The sequence below is a fragment of the Zonotrichia leucophrys genome, chromosome 6 (assembly GCF_028769735.1).
Source record: "Zonotrichia leucophrys gambelii isolate GWCS_2022_RI chromosome 6, RI_Zleu_2.0, whole genome shotgun sequence".
Taxonomy (NCBI): Eukaryota; Metazoa; Chordata; class Aves; order Passeriformes; family Passerellidae; genus Zonotrichia; species Zonotrichia leucophrys.
The window spans coordinates 19,755,985-19,772,414 of NC_088176.1; the positions used below are offsets into that span (position 1 = coordinate 19,755,985).

The 16,430-nt window shown below is 42.2% G+C and overlaps 1 protein-coding gene across 27 annotated transcripts in view; it reads right to left on the reverse strand.

The window, feature by feature from the left end:
* The window catches only part of SORBS1 (sorbin and SH3 domain containing 1), a 157,722-nt gene that overhangs the window by 14,060 nt on the left and 127,232 nt on the right, over positions 1-16,430 (reverse strand). For 13 of the 27 annotated variants that reach the window (XM_064717567.1, XM_064717569.1, XM_064717568.1 and 10 more), the window contains 11 exons: positions 15,960-16,025; positions 15,285-15,386; positions 13,880-13,929; positions 10,931-11,106; positions 7,796-9,316; positions 6,982-7,067; positions 5,300-5,467; positions 3,827-3,873; positions 2,228-2,342; positions 1,995-2,120; positions 737-931 (listed from right to left, as the gene is read on the reverse strand). In XM_064717567.1, coding sequence (XP_064573637.1) covers positions 737-931; positions 1,995-2,120; positions 2,228-2,342; positions 3,827-3,873; positions 5,300-5,467; positions 6,982-7,067; positions 7,796-9,316; positions 10,931-11,106; positions 13,880-13,929; positions 15,285-15,386; positions 15,960-16,025 — 2,652 coding nt within the window. The remainder of the gene's footprint in view (positions 1-736; positions 932-1,994; positions 2,121-2,227; positions 2,343-3,826; positions 3,874-5,299; positions 5,468-6,981; positions 7,068-7,795; positions 9,317-10,930; positions 11,107-13,879; positions 13,930-15,284; positions 15,387-15,959; positions 16,026-16,430) is intronic. The other 14 variants (XM_064717578.1, XM_064717580.1, XM_064717581.1 and 11 more) reach the window with 2 other exon arrangements.

Here is a 16,430-nt window from a genome sequence, read left to right on the forward strand (position 1 = left end):
TGATAAGTTTACCATGGCAAACATTCTGAGATGCCCATATAACCACCTGCTGCCATTTTGATTTTTTCTTTGAACTGCAGTATGGTTTGTAGTGAATCTAATATTCATGGAAGATCCCAGACTGACCTGCTCTCGAAACCTGAGTTCATGTAGCAGCACTTTCAAATAATGCAAGCTGCTCTCCTGACCCTGTCCCCAAAAACCTTGGTCATGAGTTAGATCATACAGGAGCAGGTATACAGCTTATTTCAAGCTGATTTGGATCAATATAATGACTCTTACAGACTACAGCACTTCTTAAAACCTTACATACTATGACACTTTTAATAGTTATAATATAAAATTCCCCTCATCACAGTAAAGGTGTGTGAAGTGTAAACACATACTCAGGAGAAGCTGGATCACTCTGGATCACTAATTCATTCCGTCTCCGACAGTGAAATTTAATCACGTGGCTGTGAACTGCAGTCCTTTCAACCTGGCCTGGATTCAAGCTCCATACCAGAGATACAAAGCTGAGTCTCCAAATCCCCAAATGATCCGTTCATTAACCTTTCTGGTAAATGAAACATCACCTCTTCCTGCAGCTGAAGCCTACTGCAGGGAGCACGTAGCTTTATGGCACAAAATTCTAGTCTTAAATACAGCTTTCTTTCAGCTACTGCTTCTTGCACAAGAATGGCACTATCCCACAGTTCTGCAAGGTGTTGCACCTGGCTGCATCTAGTGCTAGTACCTGTGGTGAGGCTGTGATGCTGCGGCTGGGGGAGAGGGACACGGGTGGGTCAGGATAGTCAATGGCGTTCTTGACCACTGGCCGCTTGAGCACCTCCACGTACGTGACGGGGAAGATGCCCTGGCGACTGGTGCCAGGGATTCTTCCTTCATACCAGTTCTCATCCACTCGTCGAATCAACGTGATCCTTTCACCCTGTGGGAAGGAACAGCAATGTAGTTCTGATTTTAACATGTTTAATCATTCCAAAGCAGATTACATTTTAAATCTTGGTGCAGCTGACCTAAAATAATTGGTGGTTCTCAGCCTATTTCCAATTATCCTAATCCTAAACTCTGGGTGGGAATGATATTTTTCAGTTCAGAGAAAGAAAAAATTGCAGATCTTCTCGTACTGACTTGGTCTGTTTGCAGACTCAGTTATGGTCACATTTTCAAGACCCTACATGCTAAAGTCAGCGAAAAATGGAAACCAGCAGTTTCAGGCTGACCATGAGACTCTCAGGCATATGAGGTGTACAGAAAGTATGCACAGGTCTGCAGTTTAAACTAGGTCTCTCTATGGTCTCTCCAAGTTTTGCTGACAAAGTAACTTCCAGATCATTAATATACACTGCAAGCCTCACCTTCATATACAATTAAAAGAGAAGACAGAGAAGATCTAATCTGAGCATCAAAACAGAAAGCTGGTCGAGATGAAGAATTTCTGCTACTTAATCTAAATACGGATGACTTTCTTCTGAACAGGCATTACACAGCTCCTTTCCCACACCTTCACTCTGCAGTCAGTCTAGCCAGTCACCTCAATACCACAGTACCTGGCTTGCTTAATGATTTGGCTTGTAGCACGGAGAAAGTGAACCCAGTTACCTTCTTTACTAAATCACTGTAACTGCGTGACTGTAGTCACTGTGTTACTGTGTGGGCCTCCACTGAAACCAACCAACCTGGAAAGACCTGTCACCAAGTATCTAATTTGCCTTGCAGAGCCAGCTTTCCAGCACTCTTGTTGAAAGTATCTTCTCAACTGGACCTAAGGAAACAATTGGCACTTCTTGATTTAGCCTACCTGCAACAAAAACTGCAATGTGCTACATGATGACTGGGGATTAAAAACAAGGGTGATGAGGACGAATCCTTCCTGAATACAGAGTCCATTTTATAGGAATTTGCAAATTTCATTTGGAAATTGCAAGTTACTAGTGCTAAAAAACATCATCATGTCTGGATTCAATTAATCAACACAACAGAAGCCCTACCTTTCTGAAGGACATTTCCACTTGGGTATCCCCATTGAAGTTGAACTTAGCAATAGCATCTCCATATTCCAATACTTGCAATGGTAATGGCTTTTTGGGTTGAGCCTTCTCAGCTGGTGGAAGGAACTAGAATGAACAAACAGAATCAGCTAAGTCTCATACACGAAGCCCATAAACTGGTCTCAGGCAGAAAGGGAGCGGACAAAGAGAACACCTGCAAGGAAAGCAGCTACCTCTATGTATGATCGTGGGAAGATGCCAACTCTGCCATGGTGTTCACCTTCGAGCCAGTTCTGGTCAATCTGCTTGTAAATGTAAACAATATCTCCTTTTTGCAGAGGAAGTTCCCTGTTAACAACACAAGCACTCCATCAGAACTTCACTGGAGGAGAACAGATGTGTTCTTTTTCTGTGCAGCAATCCCTAGGTACCAAGGTGTCCATCAGCATGTTGATTCACATCATGCTCCACCCAAAGGACAAGCTAACTGTCGAGGATTACTTTGTTCATATTGTGATGTGCAAGACCTCTCTTGTTCTTTGGGCATTCTATTAAAAAAGTTGGCCTGTGAGGGCCCTAATAACCACATGCTCTCCAGAACCAATGGGGTAAAGCTCAAGTCAAATATGACACCGGCTACTTTCCATGCTGGATATGATGAGCAGCCCTCAATTCAAGTTTTGAAATAGTCATGTCACAAACACCTTCCAAAGAGACATATGCTTTTAATCTGAGCTAGTTTGCTGATTAGATTAACATGCTCACATGGTGAAGTTCACCCTGCAATGATTACACTGATGGTCATCCTATGGTTGAGTGACCTCAACTGGGCTAAAAATTGGAATTTCAATCCACAGGCTTCAGTGCTAAAATTATGAATGTCTGCAGCTTAAGGAACTGTGGCCAGCTTGTACTAGGCTCATAAACCTAGTACTTGGGTCCCCAGAGGAAAATAAGCAACACAGCCTTTTCCAAGACGATTTTTACAAGCTCTGCTTTACTTTTTTCTGGCACTCTGGTATGTTCTACTCAAGGGACACAATGGCTACTCCTAATCTTCCTCAGTTTTATTACAGGTGCTAGGGAGATGCTATTTAAATTATTACAAATCATAATCTATAGAACATATAAAAAGTGTTCTCAGGACATTAGATCATTCATGCAAGTCCTTCACTGAATTCTGCTCTTCTTTCTTCCCTCTCTAGCAATATTAAAATCAGAGCTTCTCCAGGCTCATGCTGACACAGAGGCTTTTCCAGGCCTTCTCCTCACAGCAGTCTTCTCTAAAAAGAACAAGTAGTGCCATAGGATTCACCCAAAGGACTACAACAGGGCTTGGAGGTACAACAATGACATCTGAAACATCTGCTGATGTATCCATAGATGCCAGGACAGCAGTAACCACTCTGCACACTTCTTTGTCCTGGATCGAAGCTGCCGAGCCAGGGGCCCACACGCTTAGAGCTGGGCCTCTGTTTAACTTCTGCCCACGGGCTGTCCTGTGCACAGTGAAAAGGATGTTCTTCTCCTGTGGTTCCACCTATCCACAGGGCAGAGCACTCACTTGTTGCAGTAAAGAATGCAGGTTTGTCCTAAAAATCATGGGGGACAGAGATGCACTGAGAATGAAGACATTTTCTCAAGGTCCTTTAGATGCTGCAAGGTTCATATTACTTTTCCCTGCCTTACTATGGACAACTTTGCTTTGGGAACTGGAAAGACACCCTAAACCATGAATCCAATTACATGACACTTCAAAAATGCTGCATGCTGCATCCTAGAGAAAAAGCAGAGGAAGAACACTCCAGGTAGGAACAACAGGCTGTACTCACTTTAGTGTCTGTGCTTTAAAGTCAAACTTGGCTCTAGCAGGTCTCATCTGGAGAGCAAAAAAAAAAAAAAAAATCAATATATTAAAATAATAATTATGTTTTCAACCCTCTTCTGAGGAAAATCACCCAAACTCTTCTACAGCTAAGATTAGCATGGAAATTGAATGCAGGTATTCTGCTACAAGCTTGCGTGCAACTGGTATTACAGTCCAAATATGCTGGATGGCATCTCCCATCAGGACAAAGTGCCAACTTCTGGCACAGCAATAATTAGGAGCTCTACAGGAAATAGAAGTAATAGCAGTCAACTTTTAATGTGACTAGCCCTGATGAATGAAAGCTGATCCAGTAACTACAGTTACTGGGGCTCCAGGACCAAATTTCTCTTGACATTTGAATGGAAAAGCAAAATTGACTAGCTGGGAAAAACAGTAAGATATTATTTGATGTGGCTCTTATTAATTATTATCTGGCCCTGCTGAATACTGCAATGTGACCCATGTACTCTGTATCAATTGGTAAGAAAGAGACAAAGGTGAAAGGGAAATATGAATAAATTAGGCACACGTTTAAAAAAAGTCTTCAGTGGCTAAAGAACCAAAATGAATGTTGACAGCAGGCCTGGGGTCTAAAAGGTTTACTTGGCTAATTTTTTAAAGGCCACAGAATATTGAGACAATTTCACAGTAATTTTGGTAACAGAGCACAAAATACAAAGCAGTCACATTGACGAGGCTCCAGAGCATTTGAAACTAAAGGGCAGACAGGTGTACTCCATCCATATGGTGAGCACCTCACCCACCACAGTGCAGCACCTCTGGAGAAACAGAGCTGCTGTCAAGAGCCCAGCAGCAATCCATGTGAGGCAGGAAAGGCATTTGGCCATAACACCTGGACACAACATCCAGCCCTCCAGGAAGGCACCTTGGGCTCTTGGAAAAAATATGTACCTCCTCCTTTGTCTCTTTCAGCAAGTCCAACCAAGTTGAACGCAGTGAAACATGCTGAGACTTTTTGTCTGAATGTTTCTAAAGGACATTAAGCATATTTCAAAAGGAGAAACAATGTATTTCTAAAAAAACCCACAACTATGTGACAGCCACATGGCCAGATCAACAAGACATGAAGTTTCTAAGCATAAGGCACAGACAGGAAGACAATGTAGCAATATGATGCAAAAGATGTAGAATGCCTTTGATTGACTAAGTAGCTGATATTTAAAGGCATGCATCACAGGTGTGCACCAGCAATTCTCAGCAGGCATGCTTTAATATATGCAGCTTGGTATATCAATTAATTTACCAGGCATACAAGTCAAAGCAGATCTAAATGAAGCCAGAATGGGAAAGGGGAAGGTGGAAAAAAAACAACAAACAACATTCTCTGAAGAGCTAATGTCGGCCTAAAGCACAACATTGTGAGAGGCAATTATTGCTTTGGGTCAAGCAGCAGACTGAGGTAACTAAAACAGACCTCTGACCCAGATTTCCTCTTTGCAGTATCGTCTACATTTAGGAGGTCCCCAAATCGTTCATTAGTGATAAACTGATGGTGCGTTGGAATAACCCCTGTGTGCCTTCTAGCGGCAATATCAGCTTCTTCTTGCTCACGTTTAAGCCGTCTCTGGTCCTCTAAAAGTTTCTGCCATAAAATTGCATAAAATGGGCAGTAAATCATCTAGTTAAAGATTCCTGAGTTCCCTGCAAATAGCTGGGGCTTTGCAGTTCAGTATCAAATATTGTTTCTACTAACTAAACAATACCCTTTCATTTTACAAACACAGAAGGTACATCATCATTATGGCATAACTGAAATCTAGCTCATACAGAGGATCTGAGACAAAACTGATGGAAGTCAATGAGGAGTTTTTTCCAAGTTTTGGGCAGGTCTTCGGAGCTTCTAAGAAGATTGCTGATAATGCAGACACCTGATCCAAACCCCCTTCCACCAAAAAGAAGCATCTCTCATTGACTTCCAAGAGACCTGAATCAGCCCCATTGAGTTCCGAGGCACCAAATTCTTTAAGCCTTGCAAAGAGCTTGGGAGAGTGTCTAACCACATTCAGGCTCTCCCATAGTTCTTCTGGGCTCATGTAACACACTTTGTAAAATAAAGTAAATAAACACCTAAAAATTATTTTGGATTTCTAAACTCTCTGGCTCATTAAATGGAAACATGCATTCTTGTGCATCTGCACAGAAGGATTCTTCCACCTTCTGGGGCTGACTGTAGGCTGAAGAGTTCAGCTGTGTGCTAACTCATTTGAAACCAGAAGGTCTTACTGAATTCTGTAAGGTTTTTTACCTTACATGAGTTTGCATGCTGCATTTTGGAAGTGGGGGAATTACCAACTTTCACAGAAGAAGACAGCAAAAAACCATTTTTTACACAGGAATTAAGAACAGATTTTACCATATTTCAAAGCACATATAAACATTATCTGAACTCAGGAAGTTAACACTGAAAGCAAAACTTACCCCCCGCCCCCCACCGGCAAGGGAAATTAGTTCTATCTTCCAGGAAAGCAAGCACTTTATAACTTCTTTAGCTCAGCTTAAATACACCCAGTGCTGAAGTCTACGTGGCTTTCCTATTATTTCAGCTTGTCCCACTGTTACCCAGGCATTTCAAAAAGGACTGCTACATTCTGTTGACAACAACTTCAGACACCATAAAGAATTCTAGTTTGCACTGGGGGAAAACTTACAAATTTCTGATAGCTTAAAACATCTTACCCTCAAAACTTGAGGACTACCACAGAAATAATAGTGTTTTCACCAATTTGATTAATACTGACTCAAGTGGCTTGCATGAAGAGCAATTACAGATTACCAATCTTTTTCTGCAAGTACTAGGGTACTTCTCACATACATTTCCAATCTTTTTATATTACTCAAAGCCTCTGTATGCAACTTTTTGCAATCGATAAGAACTATCAGGTTTATTTGAAACAAGCTGAATTGGACTATACAAATTACACAGCAAATCAGTGGCAGAGAGTATTGAAAGTAAAACACACTAGTTACTGCTTGTTACCCTAACTTCCAGGACACAGAGCCATGGACATACAAGCTATCCTTATGTAAGGCTGAATGCTGTATTTCTTGCATGTGGAGCTGCCACTGCTGTTATAAAGCCATAAAGGAGGGCATTACCTCTTTATCATCATACCGCCTGCGGAGGATTTCTTCTGGAGTTTCCATGTAATCAACTGGTGCAAAATGCCTTGGTGATTCTGAATCTACTTCAAAACAACATAAGGAAGTTAAAATACACATGGATTTATCTAACATAACCAGAAAGGAAAAAAAGAAATATTTTTAAACAATTTGTTTCCATTATGACAGTAACGATTCTCAACTGCCATTGACCAAATTGCCAATCAGATGTTGATTATTTATCCATTTTCATTTTTTTCCCTTTTGGGCTGTACATGTGAACAAAGATCCAAGAACAGGGAGAAAATAATGATACAGGAAAGAGTAAAGACATAGAAGGACTTTGTGAAGAAAAGATTCACTGTCATCAAAGTATGATTTGGCACTTTACTGTTGATAAAAGTTTAATACACACACACACACTCACACACACAACTAGACCTTGAGAAACTACTCCTTAAAGCAAATCATCTGGGTTTGGTTTATAATTCCCATATGTGTAAATGATACAGGACTAGAAATTATCTCATGTTGAGATTCTGGCATCCCCAGAGCTGTTTGAGAGATAAACTGAACCTGATGCGATTAGAAATGCAGTGGAAATTGTTTCTCAGAAGTGCAGCTGTTAACAAGCCCTGAACAAAACTGCTCAGCAAGACACGCAAAAGGACATTAGACACACTAGGGGAGAAAACCAGAGAGTCAGGGAATGTAAAGGTGGGACATAAAAATGCAAGGGTTGTGGAAGAAAAGAGGAGAATGGAAGAAAGAAGACAGATAAAGGAACACCGGTAAAGAACACAAAAACCACCTCCTAGGTACGTCCCAAGTTCACTTTGCGGGTTGTTGTTTGTGTCCAGGCTGTGGTAGAGGGCATATGAAACAGGGTTCCCATTGTTTAAGGAGTCAGGAATGTCAGCCCGGCCCATGAAGCTATCCCGGCTAGATCCCATGGTGGGGAAGTAGCCAAGCCTCTCCACAATGTCAAAGGAGGACAGGCGCCGGGGAGCAAGAGGCCCGCTTCTGGAGCAAGGTTGGTGCTGGGAGTGGTGACTCTTGTTTCCTACACTCCCCTGCAGCTGTATGGGGTCGTCTGGGTTCTCAGGGCTGGGCACTGCCAGGCTTGCCAGGCAGTCTGGGGGCGGAGTTCTGCAGGATTTGTGTTGGAAGGGCTTTTTCAATCGGAATGGGAGCGGGCTCATTAGGTAGACATTTCTGGGGAGCATGTGCCTGTCCCCATAGACATCCCCTTTGGAATCAGGGTGCCTGGAGGCCTGCTGCTGTTCATGCCTTCGGATGGTAGTGAATCTGGTGTAGGAAGCTGGGCATGAGCCTTTGCATCTGTTGATTTTATGCTTCTGAGGCCCATTCAGGTTGCTGGAGCTGCTGCCACTATCATTGGAGGCATTTGAGAGAAGATCTATCTCATCAGTGCAAGCTGAAAGTGTGTCCATAGGGATGACATCACTGACATCCGAAGCCGTGTCTTCCACATTGCTGCAGGAGTGGGAGGATTTATCTGCAAAGCTGGGAACATCCTTTTCTACTTGGTGTGCTTTTGACAAATCCAGAAGAATCTCTGCAGAGTATGCAGCACTCAGACAAGTTTTAGACTGAAGAGAAGTGGTGGGTTTGTTTAGCCCAATGGAAAAGTCAAGTGAGGGCATCGATCGGGATCTCTGGATCAGCTGCTCAAAGGCACTGATACGGGAGGAAACGGTGTCTTTGGGGATCTGCTCTGAATCCTCTCGACTAAGGCTGTGCTCCATCCTGTCCTTCACTTCATTCTCAAACTGAGATGCAATATCCTTCACACTGCAGGAGGAAACTGTGTCCAAATGGATCCTGGACCGGTTGATCTGGTGCATGTCTTTATAGAGTGTTGTAAACTCCACCCCACTCTTTCTGGAGGCAGCGAACAGGTAGCCTTTCCTAGAGTTGGTGCCATACTCCTGCAGGCTCATGGTACTGCCAGATTTAATGGCATACTCTTGCTTCGACTTCATCAAGATGTTTTCTATGCTTTCCCCCATGTCTACCATGAAAGCCTTTTTATTATCAAACAAGGCAGTGGAGCTACGAAGGTTTTCACAGCTTTGAGCTTTCTCATGAGACAGTAAGATACCCGTCTTGTCCTGCACAAGAACAGCTGGAGCTGCTAGTTTGGGTTTGAATTTAGAAGGGAGGATTTCAGTAATGCAGGCTTTGGCAGCTGATAAAGGCTTCTTATGTTTACATGCGTGACCTAACATACCGGTATGACTAGCATTAAAGGTTCGGCTATTAACTGAAGAGGGTGCAGTCATATGAGCATTCCCACCTTTACGATCCACTGGTAAGCATGCAGAATAAAATAAATACAACCTGTTAGCTTAAGTGCTAGAAAGCTATTGAGAAAGGAGAAAGAACATGCTTGGATTTCATAAAATGCACCTTAAAGAAACAAAATTCCAAAACATAAAGAAAAGCAAGAAGAAACTGCAAAACAAGCCACGCTTAGAGGAGTAGGTGAAGTGCGTGTTAAGGTTTCTAAAATGAGAGGCTTGGCCAGAAGCAAATCTGGAGCACTTTTAAGGTACCCTCCTAAAAAGTGCAAAGCATCATGAGCTTCCAGGGAAGCTGTGGCACCATGGAAAAGGGCAGCTGAACTCTGGGCAGGATCAGGATGTCAGCAAGAATGCAGAGACACTAACATTGCAAAAATGGCTTAATACCAAGCCCGTAAGCACACCTACTATGGTCTTACCACAGTGCTTGCCAAACAGTTTATTCCTGGGAGGAAGAAAACAACCAGAGGCTGACTGTGCTAGCACAAGCACACCACATCAGCTGACCTCACCCAAGAGATGCCTACTTAGACATTCCCCATACTAGGAATAAGCTGAGTGTCCTTCAAACAATGTGGTTGGCCATGGTTGCTTTAAAATTGAAGGGGTCAGATCAGGACATTGGGGTTTTTTATTGGGTTTTTGGGGTCTTTTTTAATAGGATTCAGTCTGGTTTCAGCTTAGACTGCAATTTTTAGGTCTGTTCCCGATTTGAGTTCAAATTCAAATGTCAAAATAACCATTCAGGTTCAATTGCAGTTTGGGAAACTGTTTGAACAGATTTTTTTGTTCAGATCCAGTTTGACTCCCTGCCCTACAGGCCTGACAAAATGCTGAAAAACAGCTGGGAGATGGAGACAGAGAGACCTTTTGGGTATGATGTACTATTTTTAGGGAGAGCAGTTCAGAAACCGAGCACATTCTTTCTCCAGTCCTCTCCCCATCTCAAGCCATTTTTAGGTTGAAGTTGGCTCAGAGATACATTCCCCAGTACAATTCCCTGATGGGAGTCATGCTCTTCCTAGTCTCTTTTAGAGAGTCTGCAACAGGGGGAGAGAAGAGAAGGAGATTGGTCTCTTCTGGCTCACATTCCTGGAGCCTGCAGGGCTGGTTCAGGCAGCAATTGCTGGTTCAGTGTCAGTGCATTCTCTGCACAGCCCTGGCAGGCAGGAGGCTGTGCAGCACAGGGCACCAGCTACACCAAGGTAGCCAGGCCAGCAGACTGGGGTGGCCTGCTGAGATACTGCTGTGGGAAGAACAGAAAAGCCAGGGAAGGGCTCTAGAATGGCAAGGCAGTGGGAGCAGATGGATAGCAAGGCCGGCCTAAGCAGCCTTGAGGAAGAACATGAGGGTGTGGGCTGTGGCTGAGGCGCTGAATGGAGGGAGCTGATCTCTCTTGAGAAGAGGAACCTGGATCAGTTAAAGGCATCATTAAAAATATTGGCCATTGTGGTCTGAGAGAAAAAAGGAGGGAACACTGGGGATGGCAAAGTGGAAGGTTTGCATAAAATCTCAATTGATTTGAATAGTAGACTGTAAACCTTGCAACAGCTTGCCCATATCACCTGGCTTTTGACACTTTGCAGAATGGAGAAGAGGTTAGTGTTCCAACCACCCACCTTTTGTGGAAGCAGAACTCGAAGGCCGCTTGAGACCACTCAGCCCCTGGAATGGGATATCTCCACCTTCCAGCACACTCTTGTAAATCTGCCTTTCATTCTCCAAGGCAGTAGGGTCCCCCACAGCTAGCTCTGACTCTCTCTTCACTGCATGGTAGTTGGGTGAATAAGTGGAGCTGGAACACACAACGAAAAGGAAAGGGACACCAGGAGGTCACACCTGTTTGCTGAGAGCTTCATGTAGATTAAGAGATAACCACACTTGTGAACACAGAACAGACTGTGCATGAAGAACTGGTGCTGATGAAGAGGTTATGAATACATTGCAATAGTGTTCTGCCTTTGGCACTACCAAAGCATCCTCCACTTGAGGGAACTCTCCAGTCTTAGTTCCCCAGAAAACAGGCAGCAGGAAAGCACTCCTCTGTTTTACAGATGAGACAACAGTCACAGAACTCATGCATGATTTCTTGGTAGACACAATGAAATTCAACTGGCTAGCTGGAAGTACACAAAACCTTCCAGCTTCCAGTTCTCTCTCCTTAAACACTAGCCATGCCTGTCCCATACTTACAAAGATGCTCAGGTCGTCATCTCACCCAGTTCAGCCTCCCAGTCAACACTACAGCTCAAGATTCCCTGACCAGTTTCTGAAGCCTGTCAGTGAGGGACTATGCAGAGAAGCAATAGTAAAGGGATATAGATTTAATACTGTTTTAATTGCTAGAGGAATTTCCAGATGCGCACAATCCTGTTCAGCTTTGCCAGTGGCTTCCTCTACAGGGAATAAAAAATCCTGGACTTTAGGTCTACCATGCATATATATAAACAGAATGATGTTAAAATAAGTACAATTTTAATTTCTTAGGTTTTTAAAGACTGGAAATTTATTGCAAATCCCTTTTTCTAGTCATGAACCTAAGCACAAGTATGCTCACACATCTGATTTCTAGATTTTCCTGTTTTCCCTCCAAAAGGATAACTGACAATGCCATGGTATAAATTGCCTTTCCAGGTGCAAAAAACTTACTAAGCAATCAGGCAGACTGTTTTCCTAAAAGCTAAGCTAAACTGATACCAGTTCTTGTGCTCAATCAGGCTCTTCAGAATAAGATGGAGTCTCACACAAAGCTATTCTGAGGCCAAAGCATGACTGCTGGAAAATTTGAAAAAATAAAAATATACAGATTTTCCAATGAATAGAAATATTTGACATCCTGATGTCCAAGAGTGATTCAAATTTATGAGAACTTGGAAATGTTTGTGGTTATATCTGTTTGTTGTGGATAAATTTGTACATGTATCTGTTTAGTTTGGATAGATGCTGTACTTCTGGGGTAAAGAGAAAGCTTTAAACACATCAGAGGACTGGCTACGGCGGTGGAATTACACAATGTCTGGATCACAAAGATGACTTTAGTTTCCGGACAAGGAAAACCAGGTCATATGCAGTCTCATTAACTATTTTCTGGAGGAAAAGCTCATGAAAAGCACCATGAAAAAGAAAAAGAATATTGTCAGTTTTTCAACCTAGGTAATGCCCAAACAGACCCATAGCTACAAAGCTATTGTTTATCAGGGACATCTTTTTGATAAAGAGTGCATCTCTTTGGCAGGTAGCTGAGGAAGCCCAGCCAGTTGCTGCAGGGACTGATTACCCTGAGGTTACTTGTTAGCCTAGTGGTTAAAAAACGAAGGGTTAAAACAATTGTCCTTTGGGACTAAACCTGGGGGAGACAGAGGAGGCATTTGGTGAATCTCTTTACTAGCTGCTCCCTTATTCAGGCCAGCAAGCAGTACTGTATTGGAGGCCAAGCAGCCTGCAAGGGCAGGGAAAAACGTGCAGCTCCACTGGGCCTCACTCCTGTGCCCCATTCCCAGCATACTCAGCTTGCTGCCTCTCCACTGGCATTCCCGAATGCTTTGTGTGGCACAGATACTGCTGCCATGAACAGAAACCCTACCAGTTGCTTGCAAACATATATTTTTGCTTATCTCTGAGATTTCCATTTATTTTATTGCTCTCTTCCTACCAAAATGAAGCAGTTGCAGTGGTTGCGTGGGTTTCCCAGCAGAATGAACAGAGACAGAAGGAAACTGTGTTGAAAGAAGTACAGGAGACCTCTAAGGCCCCCAGAGGGGCAGTGAACACACATGGTATTAATGGACATCTGGAGGAGAAACTGCCTTTTTTAACAAACCATCCTCATAGAGGGGATCACTGTGCCTATGGACATGGAGCACTCAGTGCAATTACAAGGTGCAGTAGGTTCACTGTAGGGGCTGGCTCTGTGGCTCAAATAACGCAGGATAACTCAAGTAACACAGCTCAGCATTTTGCTCTGGATTTTGCATGTGTGTGCTCCTCTTCTAAAACAAACCAATTCCATGTACAACTCATTTACACAGAATATACTGTTCATTACATATTCTGCTGAAAAAGTAGTGCCCAATAGATCTTTGAGAAATATTGTTACTCCTACCACTGTTCCCTTCCTGCAGGCTGGAAAATTACTGCCTTTCATCAATTGCATCCATCTGATCTGGTGCATGTAACATGGAATGTCTAGCAGCAGGCAATCTATCACATAAGTGTAACAAACAATTTTTGTGTATTCAATACTGTTACTTGCATGAATATACAGTCAATTTGCAAAATTCATCAGATGAAATTAAAGGTCTGTTGATTTTTTTAGAGCCACTGCCTAGCACAATTAGCAAATCTTACTTAGACAATGCAATCAGTCATATAATCACTTCAAAATACATTCTGGATCAAAAAACAGACAGGGTACCAGGACTCACCTAAAGCACACATATAATTCTTAAGGTACATGCATTTGACTATATCCATCCCCCAAAAAGCCAAAGCATTTCCAACATCCAACACCCTGTCCTATATGACCTCAGATTTTAAAAAAGACATCAACAAGCAATTGATAAACTTACTAGGAAGAATGGTCTGTGGAAGTTTCCAGAGGAGTAACACCTGCTGTATTCTGCAAAAGTCCAAACAAAGGAGTCATTGATATGCACTTACACGTGAGGAGAAAGAAAAAGGCTTGCTTAAGTAATTTTTCATCTATTACTTCAATATTAGCCTATAGGAGACATTGAGGTTTAAATCTAAATGCAATTTAAGCTGTCAATGTCTTTGCAGAAAAGCAACAATTTTCGTGAGTTCCTTCAGGGCAGTGACAGGTTTTTAGCACAGCCGATGCCTTTTCGCAGTGCCTATTCTTTTGTCTGCAAATGAGTCATTGTGAATAAAGCCAAAAGCAAGAAGAGATAACCAGCTGGGCCATGACCAGGAGACACATGCTCATAATTATTTCCCCAAGCTTTCCCCCAACCGGTCACTGCCCGCCTTTGCTTTAAAGGTGTATTACATTTCTGCAGCACAATACATTCCTCAGCGTTCAAAAAATATCAAAGCTCTAAAAAGAAAAGCGACGTTTCAGTTCAGTTTCCTTACTTAAGAGAAGCAATGCCAGCTGCACAGGTTCAATAGCAAAAGCCAGTTCCTAGCCGCTTGCTTTAAATCCATCTAACGCTTCTTAGACACGTTATTTAAAAATTGAAGGCAATTTTAGAAGCCATTCTCTATTTTGTGTCCCCTCATCTATGTGAGGATTTCTATCTAGGAAGAAAAAGCAAATCTTGGGTTTGAAAAAGCAGCTTTTCCAAGTCCTGGTGAAATGCCGCAGCTTCAAAAAAAATCAGCAACAGAAAAAAAAAAAAAAAGAAAAAAATGGCGTGTTACCAATTAATCTATCATTTCATGGTTCGAGTGCTGCAGACCCTCGAAGCAGCAGCAGCAGCTGACCTGCCCTAGAAGGCCACAGCAAGGTGCAGCATAAGGAAAATTGTGTAAAATCTCTCAGAAATATCCAAAATCTTGGGTAGGCGTGAGCTCCAAGCAGAGAGCGGGGCTTGTAAGAAGGGAGAGTAGATGGCAACACGCTTGAAAGGCACGAGATGATGACGTGACACGCCAACCAAGAATTTTAAGCTGATTGCTGCTGCTGCCTATTCATGTGAAAAATAGAGAGGGTTTTTTTTTTGCAGACACTGAACTCTAAACCTGAAATGGGGACTGGGATGGGGGTGGGGGCAGCTGAATGCAGACGTGGTGGTGGGGAGAGAGACGAAATCACTGTATCTGAAATGGATTTCAAGCTGGATTCTCAGCATCACATTCTATTATTTCTGACAGCAACACAGCAAGCCATGCAGTCAGAACGCTCAGAACCATTATTTATCCCAACCTCATTTAATAATCATCCAGCAGTGAATAGATTAGAGCAGAGAGTTTGGAAACGGGGATTGGCAGCATGAAAAGAATAGGAAATACCTTCTGTGGCTTTTTATGTGGTGCTTTATAAAGCTTCTCCATTTTTTCTAAATCTGCCTCTAACTCAGTCTGGTAGAGGTAGAGGTCTTTTTCTAGATCACTCTGGTTAAAGAAGGAGAAGAAGAATGGGAAAACAATGCTTAGGGTTAGGGGAAACCAAAGGAATGTTAATTTTGAAAAAAAAAAGAGAGCCTTTTTAATCAAAAAAGAGGAAGGTGGTATGGACAATACACAGAAAATCACTAGCAACTAATCATGTTTCAATCATTATAGAGGAAATAGTTTTAGACAATTAACATTAAAATCAAGAGATGCACAGGCCTGCTAGAATCTATTTCTACAAACCATAAAGTTATAAAACCCACCTGTAAAGAAAAAAAAAGATACTGTAATAATACGCAATATGCTGTTAGTACAATTATCATTGCAAGTCAAGATAGCAAAACAACCACTCTAAATTATGGCTGATTATGATTTCAGAATTGTTTATTAAATCAATTTTCTAGCTACTTAATTGTTAGGCTAATGAGCTCAAGCCCAATTAAAAAAGAAAATCACTCACAAGCACACAAAACCCAAGCAATGCTACAAGAAAAAAAAAAAAGAAAAGAAAACCACATACACACATATATACGCGCTAGATGCTGTAGTGCAACGTACGTGAGACACAATTACCTTTCTATCCTCTCTAGTAAGGATAGAGCAATCTCCAGGAGTATAATCCCAAATCTTTTTTGGAGGCTGATGGAAAGCAGAGGAAGGAAATGAGGAAATGAAGATAAGGAAAGACATCACAGAGAATATGGAAATTGGATTAGAACAGAGGGGAAATACAATAGGGAATTTGCATCAACACTGAAAAGAAATTATAAAATAACAACAAATCACAACAGAGAAAGAGAAGAGAAAGAGGGATAAATCTGCTACAGCATAAATATCAGGAAATCATGGGGGGGCAAAAGGGAACATACATGCATTGTGGAAGGGGCTGTTTTCAGTAATGTTTTCAGAAATTTTTTTTGCAAGGTGCTCTATGGGATTTTGGACTCTCTAGAGGGTGCCACAGCTGTTGGTTAAAGCATTCTTAACAAAAAAAAAAAAAAAAAAAAAAACAAAACAAAATGGGGGTGAGAACCACAGAGTCAT